Source organism: Leucopleurus acutus (genome assembly GCF_964270905.1).
Source record: "Leucopleurus acutus genome assembly, chromosome: 9".
Classification (NCBI taxonomy): Eukaryota; Metazoa; Chordata; class Mammalia; order Artiodactyla; family Delphinidae; genus Leucopleurus; species Leucopleurus acutus.
The window spans coordinates 43574230-43592404 of NC_139144.1; the positions used below are offsets into that span (position 1 = coordinate 43574230).

The 18175-nt window shown below is 35.6% G+C and overlaps 1 protein-coding gene and 1 long non-coding RNA gene across 2 annotated transcripts in view; one reads left to right on the top strand and one right to left on the bottom strand.

Moving 5' to 3' along the window:
* LOC309966498 overlaps positions 1-18175 on the top strand; it is a 511042-nt gene that overhangs the window by 13426 nt on the left and 479441 nt on the right. The gene's annotated exons all lie outside the window — the stretch shown is intronic.
* LOC309966255 (uncharacterized protein C7orf78) lies at positions 1878-16619 on the bottom strand (the record flags this gene model as incomplete). The annotated part of the gene is given in 9 exon segments (XM_082846229.1): positions 1878-1928; positions 1930-1974; positions 2540-2679; positions 3899-3949; positions 3952-3982; positions 5837-6028; positions 6030-6102; positions 14321-14387; positions 16553-16619. Coding segments are annotated over 9 exon segments (717 nt in total).

The following is an 18175-nucleotide window of genomic DNA, read 5'->3' on the forward strand; positions in this document are numbered from 1 at the left end:
ACCTATACACAAGGGCATATTAGCCATCAAAAAAGAAGGAAATAATACCATGTGCAGCAACATAGATGAATCTATGGATGACCATACTAAGAGAAGTAAGTCAGAGAGAGAAAGACAAATATCATAGGGTATTACTTATAGGTGGAATCTTAAAACTGATACAAATGAACTCATTTACCAACCAGAAACAGACTCATGGAATTAGAAAACCAATTTAGGGTTGCCAAAGGGGAAACATCGGGGAGCAGGGTTAATCAGCAGTTCCGGATTCACATATACACACTAATAACACACACCATCCAAAAGGATGTACTATATAGCACAGAGAAGTCTACTCAACAGCCTGTAATAACCTATAGGGGCAAGGAACGCGAAAAAGAGTAGACATACATCTATGTATACCAGAATCAAGCTGCTGCACACCTAAAACCAACACACCATTGTAAGTCAACTATGCTCCAATATGAAATGAACATTAATTTAAAAATAAACCAAATGCCTACAATATTCCCCGTTGGCCCCAGTGCAATGGTAAATATGAATATACTGAATGGTGAATGTAATGAAATACTACTCAGCCATAAAAAAGAAGAAAATTTTCCCATTTACAACAACATGGATGGTCTTGGTGGATATTATGCTAAGTGAAATATGTCAGATAGGGGCTTCCTTGGTGGCACAGTGGTTAAGAATCGCCTGCCAGTGCAGGGGACATGGGTTCCATCCCTGGTCAGGGAACAAAGATCCCACATCCTGCAGGGCAACTAAGCCTTTGCGCCACAACTACTGAGCCTGCGCTCTAGAGCCCACGACTGACAACTACTGAAGCCTGCGCACCTAGAGCCCGTGCTCCGCAACATAGAAGCCACCGCAATGAGAAGCCCACGTACCACAACGAAGAGTAGCCTGCACTTACCACGACTAGAGAAAGCCTGCACGCAGCAATGAAGACCCAATGCAGCCAAACATAAATAAATTAAAAAAAAAAGAAATATGTCAGAGGAAGACAATTACTGTATGATATGACTTATATGTGGAATCTAAAAAATAAAACAAACTAGTGAATATAACAAAAAAGAAACAGACTCACAGATAAAGAGAACCAACTAGTGGTTACCAGTGGATGAGGGATGGGGGAGGGACATCATAGGGGTAGGGGATTAAGAGGTACAAACTACTATGTACAAAATAAATAAGCTATTGTACAAGGTTATATTGTACAACACAGGGAATATAGCCACTATTTTATAATAACTATAAATGAACTATAACCTTTAAAAATTGTGTCACTATGTTGTACACCCAAAACATATAATACTGTACATCAACTATAACTTAATTTAGAAAAAAGAAAACAAAAAGCTATGCTATAGGTATGCTCTGGGTGGTGTTCGTGCCTGGATGGACAAGGGTATTCAAACAAGATGGGTGAGTAGGGAAGGCCAGAAGAAGGCTGTTGGGAGGATGACTCCCAGGAAATGGTCAAAGGCATGTGAGGAGTTAGTGAGTTGGTATGCCCAGGCTTCTCAGATGACAGGACATAGCGTTACTGAGGCAAGGAATACAAGTGTTGTTAACACTTGTGTGTGGAAATAGAATGTTTCCTGTTGTCTTGAAAGGAGGCAAAAGAATGTGGAATGGTGACATGGTCACTGGTAGTTTGCCAGAATTCAGCTGAAATCTAAGAAAAATAATAATTATCTGATCAAGGGACTGGATTCTTTCAGACTCCACTTAAAATGGTTTAAGCACCACGCAAATACTTCATTTATAATTCCTAGGATAGTAGAGCTCCCATAGGATAAAGTACACAGTAGTAAAGATAGTCATTTGAGTAGTAATTCTCAAGAGTTAATCTAAGTATTCAACAACAAATCTTAAAATTTTTGCTCACTGTTCTTGCATGTCTTAGTAAACTTTTCTTCCACAACGATCCATAAATGCACTGTATGCATCTGACCACCTTCTGTGTCTCTTAAGGAAGATGGTACAAAGGAAGTTAGCAAAAGCAAACGTGTATCAACTTTAATTTTTGTTTATCTTTTTAAAATCGCTATTTAATAATCTTTGCTTTAAAAGTTTGCTTTGCATGCCAAATGCACATCTTGTTCTGCTTGGACATACAGGGCTGTTCAAAGCAGCCTTATTTGTCCAGGGGAGAATTTGAACCATGAAGTATGTGTTTCAGCAACCTTTTCTGAGTGTATGACAGAGTCTTCTTGTCAGTCCTTCTTACTTGAGTGCAATTCACTCAAAATGGGCTGCTCCAAATAAAGTGGGAGTAAACCTGGGTAAGATTCCTCACAATCTTCAGCCCTCAATCCACCACGCCAACTATCTTTGTAATAATAAAAAAAAATCCAAAATTCTAGATAATCCACTATTTGCATTTTAAGAAAAATCAGAAATCTGCATGCTTTACTTTTAAAGATAGAAGTATCTTTCACTCCAATAAATGAAAAACTCCTTCATTAAAGCAATCATTAACGACAGTGCAGGAGACAAACCACAACAGCCGTAGAGAAAGAGGCAAACTCACCGCGTGTGACACAGATTTAATAGGCCACAGGGCTTTTGGTAAAATTAGCGTTGAATCCCAGGTGCATTCATGAGGCTTGTAGGTGATAAATCTTTCTGTAGTGTTCTGCTGACCTTCCTTCAGCAAAGGGCATCCACTTACTAGAGACAGGAAGACAAATGAGAAACTTAGCAATTACATTAGTCTTTGTTCATGATGTCTCTCAGAATATGGTCTCATTTTTGGAGATAAGGACCCAGGTGTAGTAAATTGCTGGGCAATCTATAAATGCGAATCTAAATAAAAATTTGCTTATCCTTTCCACTCTTTCTGCTGGAATTAATTTTGTCCTTCCTCCAGCTTCAATTCAAATCCTACCTTAGTTTATTTCCTTGGAAACCTCTTTTTAAAACTTTTTCACATTAGTGCTTTGTGACTGGAATGGCATATTTTGTATTCTATCTTATATTTGACTTAGACATTTCTTAACATCAAAGCCTTGGTCTTATTGGTCTACAAAATATTCTTGCTATTTTCTCCATAGTGACTCATATATCAGGATACTTGAGGTGTACCAATTTAATTACACACCTAGAGAAGACCTTTTAAATTTAATCCATGCCAAAATGTATACATTGTTTGCAAATACATTATCTTAATTTTCCAATTATACAATTATTTGCTACTCATTTTGAAAAGAAGAAAACAAAATTCAACCATTATCCCACTATCCAAAATCAGCCACTGTTAACACCTTATTGTTTTGTTTATAATTGATATGCAATTATAATATGTAAACACAGTATGTATTATTCATCCCTATCCAAATAAAAAATGCTGCATTATACAAATTAAGTCTGCATAAACACTATACAAATGGCACCATAATAATAATAATGGTATGTATATTTACCATGTGTTAGACGACACATGCTTTACATACATTAACTAAGTGCTTTACATATGTATAACAGATTTAATGGTCACAGTAATTCTATGATGAAGATTCAACTATTATCATTCCCATTTACAGATGAGGAAACCAAGATATAGACAGTTTAGGTAATTTAGGGCAATGAAGCCAAGATTCAAAGCTATGCAACTTGCTTCTGAAATGTATATATTAACTCATTGGTTCTCTACACAGAACACATTGAGTTACAAACTCAATCTTTAGTAATATATTAAAAGTTGTGGATAAGAAAGCATATGGATTGTTGCCATTAATTAACTGGGCATTTTAAAAATTTACTGTATCATTAAAGGTGATAAGTAAAAAAATACTTTTTAAATTATTTGCCTTTTTATGTATTACTATCAAGATATAATGCAGAAAATTTATTTTTTTGCCATATTCATAACCTTATTATAATAACTTACCTGTACTTAAGTGTTGTGACTTCAACTTTAATCCTTTTGGTCCCTTTTCTAAGTTGTCACAAAACTTGGTAAATTATGTTGGTACTAGATATGTAAAGAGAAGATTGTGTTACTACTAATAAATATTGTTTCATATTGCTAACATTCAATTTGGAATTTGGTTTTTCCAAATATTAAATATTTCACCAGTAAAATGCAATTTTGAGGATTTTGTTATAGCATTTAAAACTTGCCTATAAACATCTGATAGAATAATCTAAGATTCAAGACAGTGTATAACCAATTAATTTATGGTGGAGTGAGGACTTCGATTACCCTTTTGTGAATAATTCAGAAATGATATTTTAAACAGGATGAAATTAAAGGAATCTATTCAGAATCTGGTAAAGTAATCTTAAATGCAAATAGAGTTACATGCTTTATTTCTAGAGCTGAATTTATTTCAGGCAATAGGAAAAATATTGAACAAAGCTAAAATAATTTGCTGAGGCTGGAATAGAATAAATATTGACTGTTTTTAGTAAACTATAAAACAAAGGTTTTTTTAACATGGTTAAAATGAACTAATATAAACTGAAAAGTCCCAGCTTGGTATTGACATATACACACTACTATATATAAGATAGACAACTAATAAGAACCTACTGTGTAGCATAGGGGACTCTACTGAATATTCTCTAATGAGCTATATGAGAAAAGAATCTAAAAAAGAGTGGATATACGTATACGTATAACTGATTCACTTTGTTGTACACCTGAAACTAATACAACATTGTAAATCAACTATACGCCGATAAAAATTTTTCCAAAGTCCCCCATTCCTTGAACTTTTACTTACCCAAGTCATATAATTCTAACTTTAACTAGTGAAATATTTAAATAAACCAATGGCATTTGATATTTAATTGACCTCCCCTCATCTCCAAATGGTAACATATTTCATTTACTACATATAAAAATGTTTAGATGCCCTGGACAAGTAGAGAAGGTTATGGATCAAGGCATCTTGAATTTCCCAACTTTTATCCGAATAGTTCCCAAGAGTTTACTTTTACTGAATATCTCAATATTTCAAACTCTATTGTAAGAAATTTGTATATAATTGTCTCCTTCATTACTTAAAATAACCATATAAAACATATAGTATTGTTATCCTAAAGTATAAATAAGGAAAGAGGCTTAATAACTTGTACAAAATTATTAGAAAATAAGAGAACTGGGATACACTGATCCCAGAGGCCATGCTTTTAACTGCTTCCCTATATTTTCCCAATGGAATAAATTTTTTCCTTTTTCTATAATTTTTTTTTGGTATTATCATTCCTATTGCTTCACTCTTTACCTAACAAGAATCGTATTTATAAGTTAAATTATACACCTAAGTATAGGAAATATTCATATACTAGTGGAATTATTTTTTGACTTCATTTGCATCTCCTTAAATATATATTCACCACCATCACTTTAAATTAGAAATTCTTGCTCATATATTATTTAAATTATTAATCATTAGACTCATTTAAATAATACAATATCCCCTCTTTGTCAATTTTCATTCACTCATCCATTTGTTCCATGATTTGATTTCATTACTACTAGACTGTAAACTCCTGGAAACTGAGGTCTGTTCTCCAATTACACCTCAGTCCAAACTCTTCTTGGGCCCTAGAAAAGCCATCCCTAGTTGGTCATTCCAACTGGCAGATAAAACCCCATCAGAAACGTTAACCAGAGTCTTACCTCTCCTTTCTCATTCATTTATTGCTGAATTTGAGTTGTATTGTTCCATGAGAAATAAAGATGCAACTTTATACACATTATATTCACATATACCTTTTTTGCTCATGTAATAGTTGTTACAATTAAGAAATGAATAAAAATAATATATTTCCCCCTTATCTCTTTTAAGGTTTTTAGAATCAGATGTTCTTTTTGTACCTGTGGAAAGTTATGTGGTTTTGGATTGAGGTATACACCATTTGGATATTTTCCACTTTCCACAAATATTAACTTCACTTTATGTGAATCCAGATGAGGAAATATAGTTATAAATTTAGGAGACATGGCCCTGTTGGGATGATTCCTTATGCTGGGAAAGTGAAGCATTGTTCCTGGAAAAAATACCTTTTTTTCTCCTTTCTTCTTCCTTAATGGTCCTTGATGGCTTTTCTGGAAGTCTCAAAGATGTATACAGTTGGGCTTCCCTGGTGGCGCAGTGGTTGAGAGTCCGCCTGCCGATGCAGGGGACACAGGTTCGTGCCCCGGTCCGGGAAGATCCCACATGCCACGGAGCGGCTAGGCCCGTGAGCCATGGCCGCTGAGCCTGCGCATCCGGGGCCTGTGCTCTGCAACGGGAGAGGCCACAACCATGAGAGGCCTGGGTACCGCAAAAAAAAAAAAAAGATGTATACAGTTTATAACTAAAATCAGGAGGCTTTATTTCCCATATGTTGACTTTTATTTCAGATTGTGGTGCTTTCAGGACATTTTTTTTCTATTTGGAGTTGAGATCTTGTGTGGGACCCTGCTGTAGCCCCTTTGCAAACAATATTCCTGCCTCTCCTGCCTTTCCGGGACTCAAGGGTGTGTTCACATGTTGGAATCTGCAACAGATATGGAAATTGGTGAAGTATGCTACTGTAGAACTGTGTATTGAATATTTTCTCTCTGGGCCAGGGTGATCTCTAAAAGATTTATGAAGCGGGAAAAAATGCTCAGAAATGACAAGGAGCGTGTGTAGAGGGGATGAAAGTATCATGGCTGCTGCGAGTATTTATTCAGCATCGTTGTCACAGTAGTCACCACACTAGAGACTAGGGATTCAAAATGATTAACCTGAAATCCATGTCCTTAAGTAACTGAGAGGCTATTGGGAGAAAGGGATGAAAACAAAAACCAAACCTGTGTAACGTGACAGATACTACAATAGTGTTATGAGAAGCAAGGAGAGTGCTCAGCTAATTCTATCAGGAAAATAGAAGTGACATCAAAAGAAAAGTTATCATTTGAACTGATCTTGAAGAATAAGTAGAAATATGCCAGGGGGTAAAGGAAGGAAACAACATTTCACCAAGGCACAGAAAGTATGTAAAATTTGTCATAAGCTATTTCTAGGATTTCTATGGCCACCTAAACCATAATAAGTGCATTGTAGCTTCTAAGATTGGGATCTATGGATAAGAATCATGGATTTGCTCTTTGTTGATCTGTGACAAGGATATGGTTGGCACACTTCTAGGATTTAATGAAGGTGTTAGTATGTTACTAGACAATGCCAATGAATTTAAAATCTCCATGGAAAGAGGAATAATAATCAATTAAAATATATTCGGCTAAGTGGAAATAAAACAATGCTGGTTCCTAGGAAATAAGGATTTGAGGTGGGGATGAATTTCCTTGTCTTGTGCTAGAATCTTGTGTTGTTTGACAATAACATCAAAATAGAAGCTTTTCAAGATTCTAAATGTTATTATGCAGTAATTCAAAGTTGTGTATAAAGAGAAACTACTTTGGAGAAACACTGAAAATGTCAACTGGAAAAATTAATAATAAATATTTTGTAATATAAAATGATAAATTGTTTTTCAACTTCTAATATGAATATATCTTTTTAATGACTACGGCCCATTGAGAGAAAAGCAAGAAGCATGTGTGGCAGGAGCTTAGCATATGTATATGAGGAGGCAGTGGAATATAAAGATAGAAAAATCAGTTGGGGTTATATTAGCAAAGGTCTTTAATGACACACCAAGGAATTTTAATGAATCAAAGATAATACAGAATTTCTTAACCAAGATAAGAAACACAAGAGGAGGATCAGTTTATGGAAAAAGACCATAATAATAAGTAGATTTAAACAAAATATATGTCCACTATATAACTGGAAGTATAGGCCTGTGGCTAAGTCAGCTTTTGCTGCAATAATGCTATGTAACAAACTGCCCACAAACTCAGTGACAAAATAAATTAAAAAAAAAATTTTTGCCACAAGTTGTGGGGAAGAGGCAATTAGGATTGACTGCTAACAAGTACAAGATTTCTTTTGGGGTTGAAAGACATGTTCCGGAATTAGATAGTGATGATAGTTTCACAACATTGTGAATATACTAAAAACCACTAAATTGTACATTCTAAAATGGCAAGTAGTGAAATTATGTTATATAAATTTTATCTCAATTAGAAAAAACAAATTAATCATTAAATCATGTTGGATAAATTTCAGTAAACATAAAAGACAAACTTTTTTCCTGGGAAATAGAAAGAACAAGACTATAGGTGTTATCTAATTGAGTCCACTTAAATTTTGCAAAAAATAGTCAAGGAGAACATGAAAGCTTCTGCACAGCAAAAGAAGCAATCAACAGAGTGAAAAGGCAACCTATGGAATGGAAGAAAATATTTGCAAACTGTTTATCTGATAAGGGGTTAATATCCAAAATATTTAAGAACTCCTTCAACTCAATAGCAACAAAAACAAATAACTTGACTGAAAAATGAGCTGAAGACTTCAATAGACATTTCTCCAAAGAAGATATACAAATGGCCAACAGGTGTATGGAAAGATGCTCAACATCACTAACCATCAGGAAAATGCAAATCAAACCCACAATGAGACATCATCTCACACCTGTCAGAATAGCTATAATCAAAAAATTAAAGACATTAAGTGTTGGTGAGGATGTAGAAAAACTGGAACACTTGTACACTATTGGTGACAATGTAAAATGATGCAGCCAGTAAGGAAGACAGTGTGGTGTCTCCTCAAAAGTTTAAAAATAGAACTGCCATATGATCCAATAATCACACTTCTGGGTATTTGTCCAAAAAATTGAAATCAGAATCTCAAAGAGATATCTGCACTCTCATGTTAATTGCAGCATTATTCACAACAGTTAAGATACAGAAGCAATCTAAATATTCATTGCTGGATGAATGGTGTTGGAGGAGGTCATCGTGAGGAAGTGACCACCAGCTGACCCGTGAGCTGGACCTAGGCAATCAGACGTCCCTTACCCGCTACCCTGTCCTTAGAATGTGTGCATCACTTGCCTTTCCTGCTCTAGAAGCTGCCCAAGGACACAGCCTTGAAATAGTAATATGGTGCCGAGACTATCTGGACTGTATACGTGACTTTATCCAGTGAAGTCCTCTCTATAAACTTTTTAAATTGGGGGGGGTGGGGAGCACAGAGATCTACTCATCTTGGCAGCCGCCCAAGACAAGTCACGTGTGTAAGTTCCTTCGCTTCTTAAACCTGCCTACCTCCCAATCTAGAGTGGTCTGCCTCTGTCTTCCATCTCTCCTTGCCCTCCACGTACAGGGGCCAGTTTCAGATTACACCTGTGCAGCTCCTGAGGAGGTTGCAAGCTAACAAATGGATAAAGAAAATGTTGTATATACACAAAATGGAATAGTATTCAGCCTTAAAAAGGAAGGCAATTCTGCCACATGCACCAATATGAGTGAAGTTGGAGGACATTATGCTAAGTGAAATAAAGCCAGTCATGATTCCTGCATGATTCCACCTATATGAGGAAATCTAAAAGAGTCAAACTCACAGGAACAGAGAGTAGAATGGTGGTTGCCAGGGCCTGAGGGGGAGGAGGGATGAGGGACTGCTATTCAACAGGTATAAAGTTTCAGTTATACAAGATGAATAAATTCTAGAGGTCTGCTGTACAATGGTGTACCTATATTAACACTGTGTTGTGCACTTGAAAATCTGTTAGGAAGCTAGATCTCATGGTAAGTATTCTTATACACTTTTTTAAAAAGCCGAATAGAGACAAAAAAAGTGTGCTTAATATCTGAGTGAGAAGATTAGAAATTCCCCAGGTGTTCAAAAATATGTTATCCTCTGTTGCTCATTAATACATTAAAAATAAGGGAGAGTTGATGAATAGGGAGCCACTTACAATCTCTACAAAGTTACTATAAAATAATCACTAAAATAACACACCAGTTAACAAAATATGTGGAAATAGGATTACTATTTCCTAAGCAATGCAAAAAATATAAATTAAATAATAAAAATATGTTAATTTCATGTTTCTACATTATACAGTAAACAATAGGAATGTCTGCATAGAAATTAAAAGGGTTTATAAATAAAAGATTTTTAAAAAGAAAGGGTGAGAGTTTGAAGGTTGGCTGTACCCTTCCAAGATTCATCCAGAGGGGAGAGCATGCTGGCCCATATTTGATATTTTTATTTTCATTACCATATCTATGTAAACTTAGAAGACTGATGCATGACTTTTCATAACCTGGGCCATTTAACATATAAACCATTAATTAATTCTTACTCTCATCTAACTTTCACCAAATCACCCTCAGATGATCATTTGGCTTTGCATGTACAGTAGTCTACTGGAAGACAATGAGCTAGAAAAAAAATATGAGTTAGTTTGGTTTATTTTTCTCATAAACTAATAAATCTGCATGTTCTATTTTTCATGTTGGACTCTTCTGAACCTGGCTAATGTGACATCAGCCTTGACCTACGTACTGACCTGGAGCTGATGAAAATCAAGCCCTTGACAGTCAGTTGTTAATTTGCTCCCAGTATATGCCTTATTTTACAACTCTCTTGCCTCATTTATGACCCTTCACATTTCTGTAGAAATATATTTTTAAACTTCTGAGAAGCACTGAAGGCTCAGCCTTGACTAAAATTGTAAATATACCTGTCTCCTGCAGGGCTCTGAAATCTGGTTACATGAGCAAAGAAAGCACACGAGTAGACTGATTCATGGTCAGGGTTTTGTAATCTCCTGCCATGAAAAGACATGAAGACTGATGGTGTTGGTGAGACAACGAAGTGTCCCACCAGGACATACAGCTATGAAGAAACTGACAAGGAGGGTTATAAACTGGAAGAATAAGAATAGATCAAGACCTCAGAAGTCTAATTGATATAAAAAACAAGTATCGTGGCAGTTAGAGAGCTAGACAGCCATCAGACTAAGAAGCTGTGATTGCAGAATGCAGTGCTGGTCTGGCCCTCTTTTTGACTAGGTAGCTGGGAATGAACACGCTCATCTGTCACCTTGTTGCCACTAAAGCTCCCATTTGTCTCTCTCTGTATATGCCTGGGTCTTCCTGACTACCAAAAACTGCTACTATGCGATATTTAAACTAGTGAGAAATTATCTTTAATTTTGCATGATTCTTTATTTTGTCCTTATATTATGAATTTATTGTTACATATTATTCCTTGAATAATATGTGTGTAAAATTAAGCTTCTATAGTATAATATATGAATCATGCATTAGCATATGTCATTGTAGTCCCAAGACACCCCAGCAGAAAGAAATCAACTGGAGATCTAGTTGAAAGATTGAAGCCTGTGATGGCAATATCACATTATAATCCTCACTTTACATGGAAAAAGCTAAGGCACAGAGAAATACAAAGTCATAAGATGTGCAGCTGAGAAAGTCAGAAAAAGTAAACTAGCAATATTCTCATTCAGTCAAAGATTTAGTGGTAAATGTTGATATTACAAAAGCTATATTTTGGCCAAGATGTCTCACTGGAAATAAAAGAATGGCTTAATCTGCATTCAGTAAGCACAGTTATTCTCCATCTATGAAATTACACTGGTCTCAAGGATCAGTTTAAATACCACCTCCAATAAAAGCATTCCCAGATCTATCAGGATTCATACTTCCTTCTGAATACAGCAATGGAACTTGAAGCTACATTTTGGCTTGTACCTTGTATTAAAGTTAGTTGTTTACAACATCTGCCCCCAGATTAGAATATAAAATTGAAACAAAGATTTCTATCTTTACAAACACTATGCAGGGCTCTGCATATTTTAGGTTGAGCCATGTGAAATTCCTTTTATTCAACGATTTTTCTACCTCACAAAAATGCAAACTTTAAATGGTTCAACGGTTTGAACCATTTGGCAAGCAATTGGTTGCCAAATTCTGGAAATTACAGATGCTCCTTTTTTGAAACTGTATCTAAAAGCTCAAATATCTAATTATATTTTTTTCTAAATTTGCTTACGTATCTGAGTTTAATTTTGTAAACTTAAGTATTTGGGGAGATAGACAGACAGAGAGATAGATTGATATAGATATATACCTGATACCTAAATGATGCCAACATAAGAAAAGAGCATTGTAAAATATTCTGCTATTAAGATCACAGTGAACTCCTTAGATCACGAATTCATGCACGTTTGTAGGTTTATAAAGAAACTCAACACTTTCTTCCAGCTGCGCTTTCTCCTTCTTAACATATTTCATGATCTCCTATTTATAATATTATATATAAAGAGAATGTTTCTCTCTTAAATGAATTCATCTCATATATCTTAACATAAAATACACAGATTCCAAAGACTTAGACAAATTGACAAACTGGAATAATTCCAAATAAACACAAAAATCAGAAGCATTCATTAGAAAATCAGTAACTTCACTCACCATTTAAAACTGAGAGTTTTAATAAAAATGTTTACGGCAGTATGTCTCAGCAGATCTTTTCTGCAAAGCCAAATGAGACTAAGCAAACAGTTTATAAGGGAAACATTTAGCCTTTGCTTTACAAAAGAACTTGAAGTATACTTAAGTGTTACCCACCCGGGTTGCTAAGAAACAGAATTAATTTTCTAAAGGAGTGAAGTCAGAGTAGGAAAAAAGAGTGAAAGCAGGACCTCTAATGTTGCCTAAAACCTAGCAACAAAGCAATAACTCCCGAGCTCTTTTTTGAAAGGTTAGAAAATCAACATACTACAAAACTCAATACTCAGTAAATGTCAAGAGGAAAAAAGAGAGAAAATAATTCCACTCCAGTGCAGTTTTCCTAAATGTCTTGACAATTTACTTTTCATATTTGTTTAGTAATCTCTTTTGTAAGTCAACGTGAGTTGACATTTAATATAAACACAATTTGAAAAGCAGTTTCAACTCTTTTATTACCTTGGGTTGAAGAAGGTTTGAGTTAATTTCCTTAATGTTCACTTTATAAGGCAAATGAAGATTACAAGTTCGTCTTCCTAACTTATGGCTTAGCCTACTGATTTCTGCAAAATAATTTATGGAGAAAGCTTTCTATTTTTATTGATCAAATTCTACACTCAATGATAATATATATATCTTGGTGAGATTTAAAAAAAATAAACTTGTCATAGAAAATTTCAAATATGTACCAAAGTAGACAGAATTGTATAATGAATCTTCATGTAACCATCACCTGGCTAAAAAATTGATCAACTTATAGCTCAAATTGCTTTAAATATACCTCCAACTTATCTCCCTCCATTCCTCATATTATTTTGATGCATCATATCAACTTATCAGTAATTATTTTAGGATGTTTCCACTAAAAGATAAAAACACTTTTATTTTAAAAGTGTATGCATGGCACCACTATGACATGTAAAAAAAGGAACATCAATTCATTGGTATTGAATAGCCAGGCAAAATTCAAGTTTCTAATTATCTCACAAAAGTCAAATATTTTTGGTTTTGCTTTTTTCTTTACAGTTTGTTTGTGATTTGGGCTAGTTATTCACTCTCATGTGGTCCAAAAAATTCCCGTGACCTGAGCATTAACTTCTCTCTTCCTCCTATTTTTCTAATGAGGTGTAAAATTTCCTGAACGAAGATCTCTAAGTCTGGAGTCTTTCGACTAGCTTAACTATTGTTTCGTCTGAAGTGAAAGTTCGCCACTGGGTGGCAGTGCATTACTTATAATTTTATCCCAGTTTGTAAAGTGAGACTCAAAGATAAATTTGCCTGTACTGTTTTCCCCAATATTCAATTTCACTGTGTTTTTTCCTTGGGGAAATGACAGTAGAGTTGGGTTTACTCAATTTCTTACCGTTTTGATATAAACTTAATCTATCTTTATGCTGATTGTATTTCTCTTTCTCTCTCTTTGCATAGAGATGCATATGATTCTTTCTCAAAAGCATATGTTCAAAGTGCCTTTTATATTTGGTTCACTACTATTGTTTGCGATGCCAAAACGTATGATGTGGCCACAGATTTCAAGAAAATTATAAATAATTGGCTAGAAAAGACACAAACCTATAGGAATACATCTCAAGACAGGTACTAAATGTCAAATGATCCGTCCTGACAGTTACTCTCCTGGGAAGTTAATGAGGGGTAGGTCCTTAAAGTTTAAGAACGTCTCTGAAAATTTCTTAGAGCAACTAAGATCTATTCTAATTCTTGACAACAACAAAGTTCTTAATAAAAAGGAGAGGAAGGGAAGATGATTTAGATGGGTGGACAGCATAAAAGCTACTTTAATTCTCTTTAATGCTTTCATGAATGCTTTTCAAGAAGTTTCTGTTAGGGAAATACTATTTCATGGTTAAGTGACTCAAGTTATATATAGAACCATCCAAAAATCTCCTCTTAAGTAGATACTTTGAGTGTATAATAAATTTTTACTGCACATGAATATGTGTGGGATGTGCAAGGATCTGTTGCTCAGCTTCCACAAATTTAGGAAGGTACCCTGTTGTGGAAAATAAAAACCTCCACACTCTGACTTTTATGTCAGAGGAATGTCAGAGGAATATGCACATTTTTTCTTTACTTTAATATAATTTTGTTATCATCTCCAATATCTAGGTTTTTTTCTTTTAAAATTAACACATTAGATATTTGCCCTCTGGTCTTTGGAATTTTGGGTATCATAAAAAGTAACAAAGCATCATCTTATCTCTGCAAATTAGTATCCCTTATTTTTCTGTGCAGAGATGAGGGGAAGAAAATTAAAGCATGAGAGGGATCACCATTTAAAAGTGAAAAAGAAAATGTCCTATAGTGTTTTCCCTTCCTTTCCAGCTAATGTCTTAAGCTGAATTCCTTGGCTCCAGTTTGGGGAAACTTTTTATTATTGTCTCCTAAGGGTCAGTCACATAAGCTATCCCACACCACCTCTCACATCTTTGTTCACCTGAATTATGAGCCACACTTAATTTAAAGTAAGATTCTGGAAATTAGAAGAGAAGAGTTTTTATTTTTTATTACCCACCACTAAGAATTTAATAGCTTCTAGTTGGAAGGCATTGAATGCGCACATTTTTGAAAAAGCCACTTGAATAACGTATGTTTATACAAATGAATTACCTTAAAGTGTACTGTAGTAATAATCTTATCACGTAAATGCAGTTTGAAATACTCCATAAATTAACAAGAAAAATAGGTTTTCAATTATGTTCAGAATAAGAAAATAAGAATGAGGGAGTTTCTTGGGCAGAAGGAATAATATTAATGAATGCCATTAGGTAGCTAAACAGGTTTGCTTCTGTTTTATCTCCTCCCTTATGAAAGGGAACAATTTCTACACTGAAAATAGCAAACATGAAGAGGAACAAATTGAAGCTTGAGTTAGATGAGGAGACAAGATACTATACTTATTTACATGAATTCAGGTCCATAAAACCATAGGAGTTACACTTCAGAACAATGAGAGAACTGGCACTAGGAAATGAGGTGGTACCCTGTGAAACCTTGTTGAGAGGACAGAGTTATATGAGTGGATACTGGAGATTAGACACACTTGAGTTTACCCTTGACACAAGGTGGGCCTCTTTGTGAGTGCCACCTAACATGCCACACAGTGTGGGTTAAGGAATGGATTTTACTGGGGTAACAGTTTTACAACCAAAGATCAGAAAAAAGGGGACTTGAGTTTTCAGATCTCCTAATATCCTCTAGGTGGGGAATGAGGAGTGGGGCACACAGTTGAACACACGGTAGATGAACATTCTGGGTGACAGGAACTCCTCCTGTTGCTCTCCTGTTTACAGTGCAAGTCTGAGAGCACCTTTATCAGTGGGGATGTGGGGAGCAGAGTACACTGACTGACAAGTTAACTGCACACCAGCCTTACTGAGTTTGGATGCCAGCTGTTCACAGGAGTGTCTGGGAAAGCCAGCTGCTCAGCGTTTGGTGACTTTGGGGACCTGTGCAAAGTTGCATTCCTATATTTTGAGGAAAAAAGCTAACAATGCAGGGGGAAGCTGAGATTAGAAGCAACCCCTCTCATCAGAAGAGGGAAGACCTCCCTATTCTAGCTGTCTCATTGTCCAGGCAGATCAAGGTGAGCTGCCTGGAGCATCTTAGGAGAGTCATGCTTATTGCACTACAGAACGTCAATAAATTCTACAATAGGTTTTCTAGCAGACAATTGGTGAGTACTCTAGGGAAGAGGGGCTTTCTTTTCACTATTAGAAATGGAGATTAATTCACCGTAGATTTATATACAAAGCAGGGCTGTGTATGAATAAAATAGGCCTAATCATATGTGATGCTTTCACACTGTACATAAATTTGCCTGCTCTGCACTGAGCCTGAGACTGCCTGGGTCATTGTTATTGATGTTCATAGCTTGTCTGTTGATTTGTGCTGTTTTCTTTCCTTCCTCCCATGAGACTGCTCAGATTTACCATGGTTAGAGAACTGCTCCTTCAGTTATCCATGTTCAAGTCACACCAATTAAAACATGCCCCCTTGACAAGAGTGTGAGTGATGTTTCAAAGAAGGACTTATCCATTCCACATTTACTCACCAGGTCAAGCGCTACAGTGCACAACACTGTCCCACATCTAAAACCAGCGTTATCAGTGACCTCTCCTAAGGACCTAGGCAAAATGGCAAACATCGCCTTCTCACCTCTTTCTACCACACCCTTCAGCCTCTTGGTGCCTCCCTTCACTCCCGTGTCACATACTGCTGTCATTGTGTCATCCTCTGGTGGTTGCGAATTCTTGTTTCACCACCTCATTTAGTCTGTTGCCTTTCATAGCATTCTAAAACACATGGTTACTCTCTTTTATGCCTAATAAAAATACTAACCCTGTTCATCATTTTTAAACTTAGTATACTTTACCTCTTTTCTCAAAGTACTGATAAAAAATTTTAGTTCTATTTGTCCAACTTCAAAACAGTAGAGAAATGTATTTAAGAATAATAAATAATCTACACGTCTTCCACAGAGTGGCAACTGAAAGTTATTCTTGACTTAATCAAATACTGACTAACTGATCTTTGCTGTGGGCCACTGTTCGAGGTGCTTTACACTTGTTAATACACTCAATCTCACAGCAACCTTTGGAAGTAAGTCCTTTTATTATCTCATTTGACAGATGAGGAAACAGAAGGAAAGAGTCTAGTGACTTGTTCAAGGTTATAGAGCTAATAAGCAATGGGGCCAGAATGAAAATCCACCCCATCTGGCCTCAGAGGCCTGGTTTTCAGCCTCTGCAGTACAATAACTCTAAATCAGTGGTTCACAAGGTAGGGTCCCGAGACCACTAGCATGAGTATCATTTGAGAATGTGTTAGAAATACTAATTCTCAGGCCCTACCCAAAAACCTATTGAGTCGGAAACTCTGGAGATGGGGTGCAGCAATCTGTTTTAACACACCCTCCAGGCGATTCTGATGTTCAAATTCAAATTTGAGAACCTCTGCTTTAGAGGTTACTGAGGGAACTGCTAGTACAGATTCTAAAACTTTTTTTATCTGCTTTTTCTTTATGTGATTTTATGACTGAAATCAGAGAAACTTTAACACACTGCAGTGCATGTTAGAACACTTGTCAACACTGATAGAGGTATAGAAAATTTTTAGAAAACTTAGTGTACATTTAAAAAGCAAAACCAGGAATTCCCTGACGGTCCAGTGGTTAGGACATCATGCTTTCACTGCCGAGGGTGTGGGTTCAATCCCTGGTTGGGGAACTAAGATCCCGCAAGCCACACAGTGCGGCCAAAATAATAATAATAGTAAAAATAAATAAAAAGCAAAACCAGAATCTATTAATGATTTTAAGATGATTTAAAGGAAAAAATGTTTACTTCTGTGAAACTACGTATTGAAAAAACTATAGTGGACCATAATGGGGAAGTAAGATTTTTTTAAAAAGAGACATAAGCATAGACTTAGCAACTTTTAAAATTATGTATTAAAACAGATTGCACAAACTAAGGGTGTCTGAAAATGCAAACTTACATTTGAAAGAATCATAGCATAGAAAACTGGGTCCGTAAACCTCCATCCTCTCCAATTCTCATAATTTTCCATAGAGTAGTATTTCCATTGTCTTTATCATTTCTGTGAAAACATATACCCCTAGAGAAACTGGAGAACAATATTTGGCATAATAGTGTAAGAGCAGTTATTGATATAACCCGAGTTATGTACTTTAAGCATGTAATACTTTGTGCTCAGTGGATGGTGTATGGCAACTCTTGTTAAAATTTTCCAGAGTTATAACATTTAAATATTTTCTTT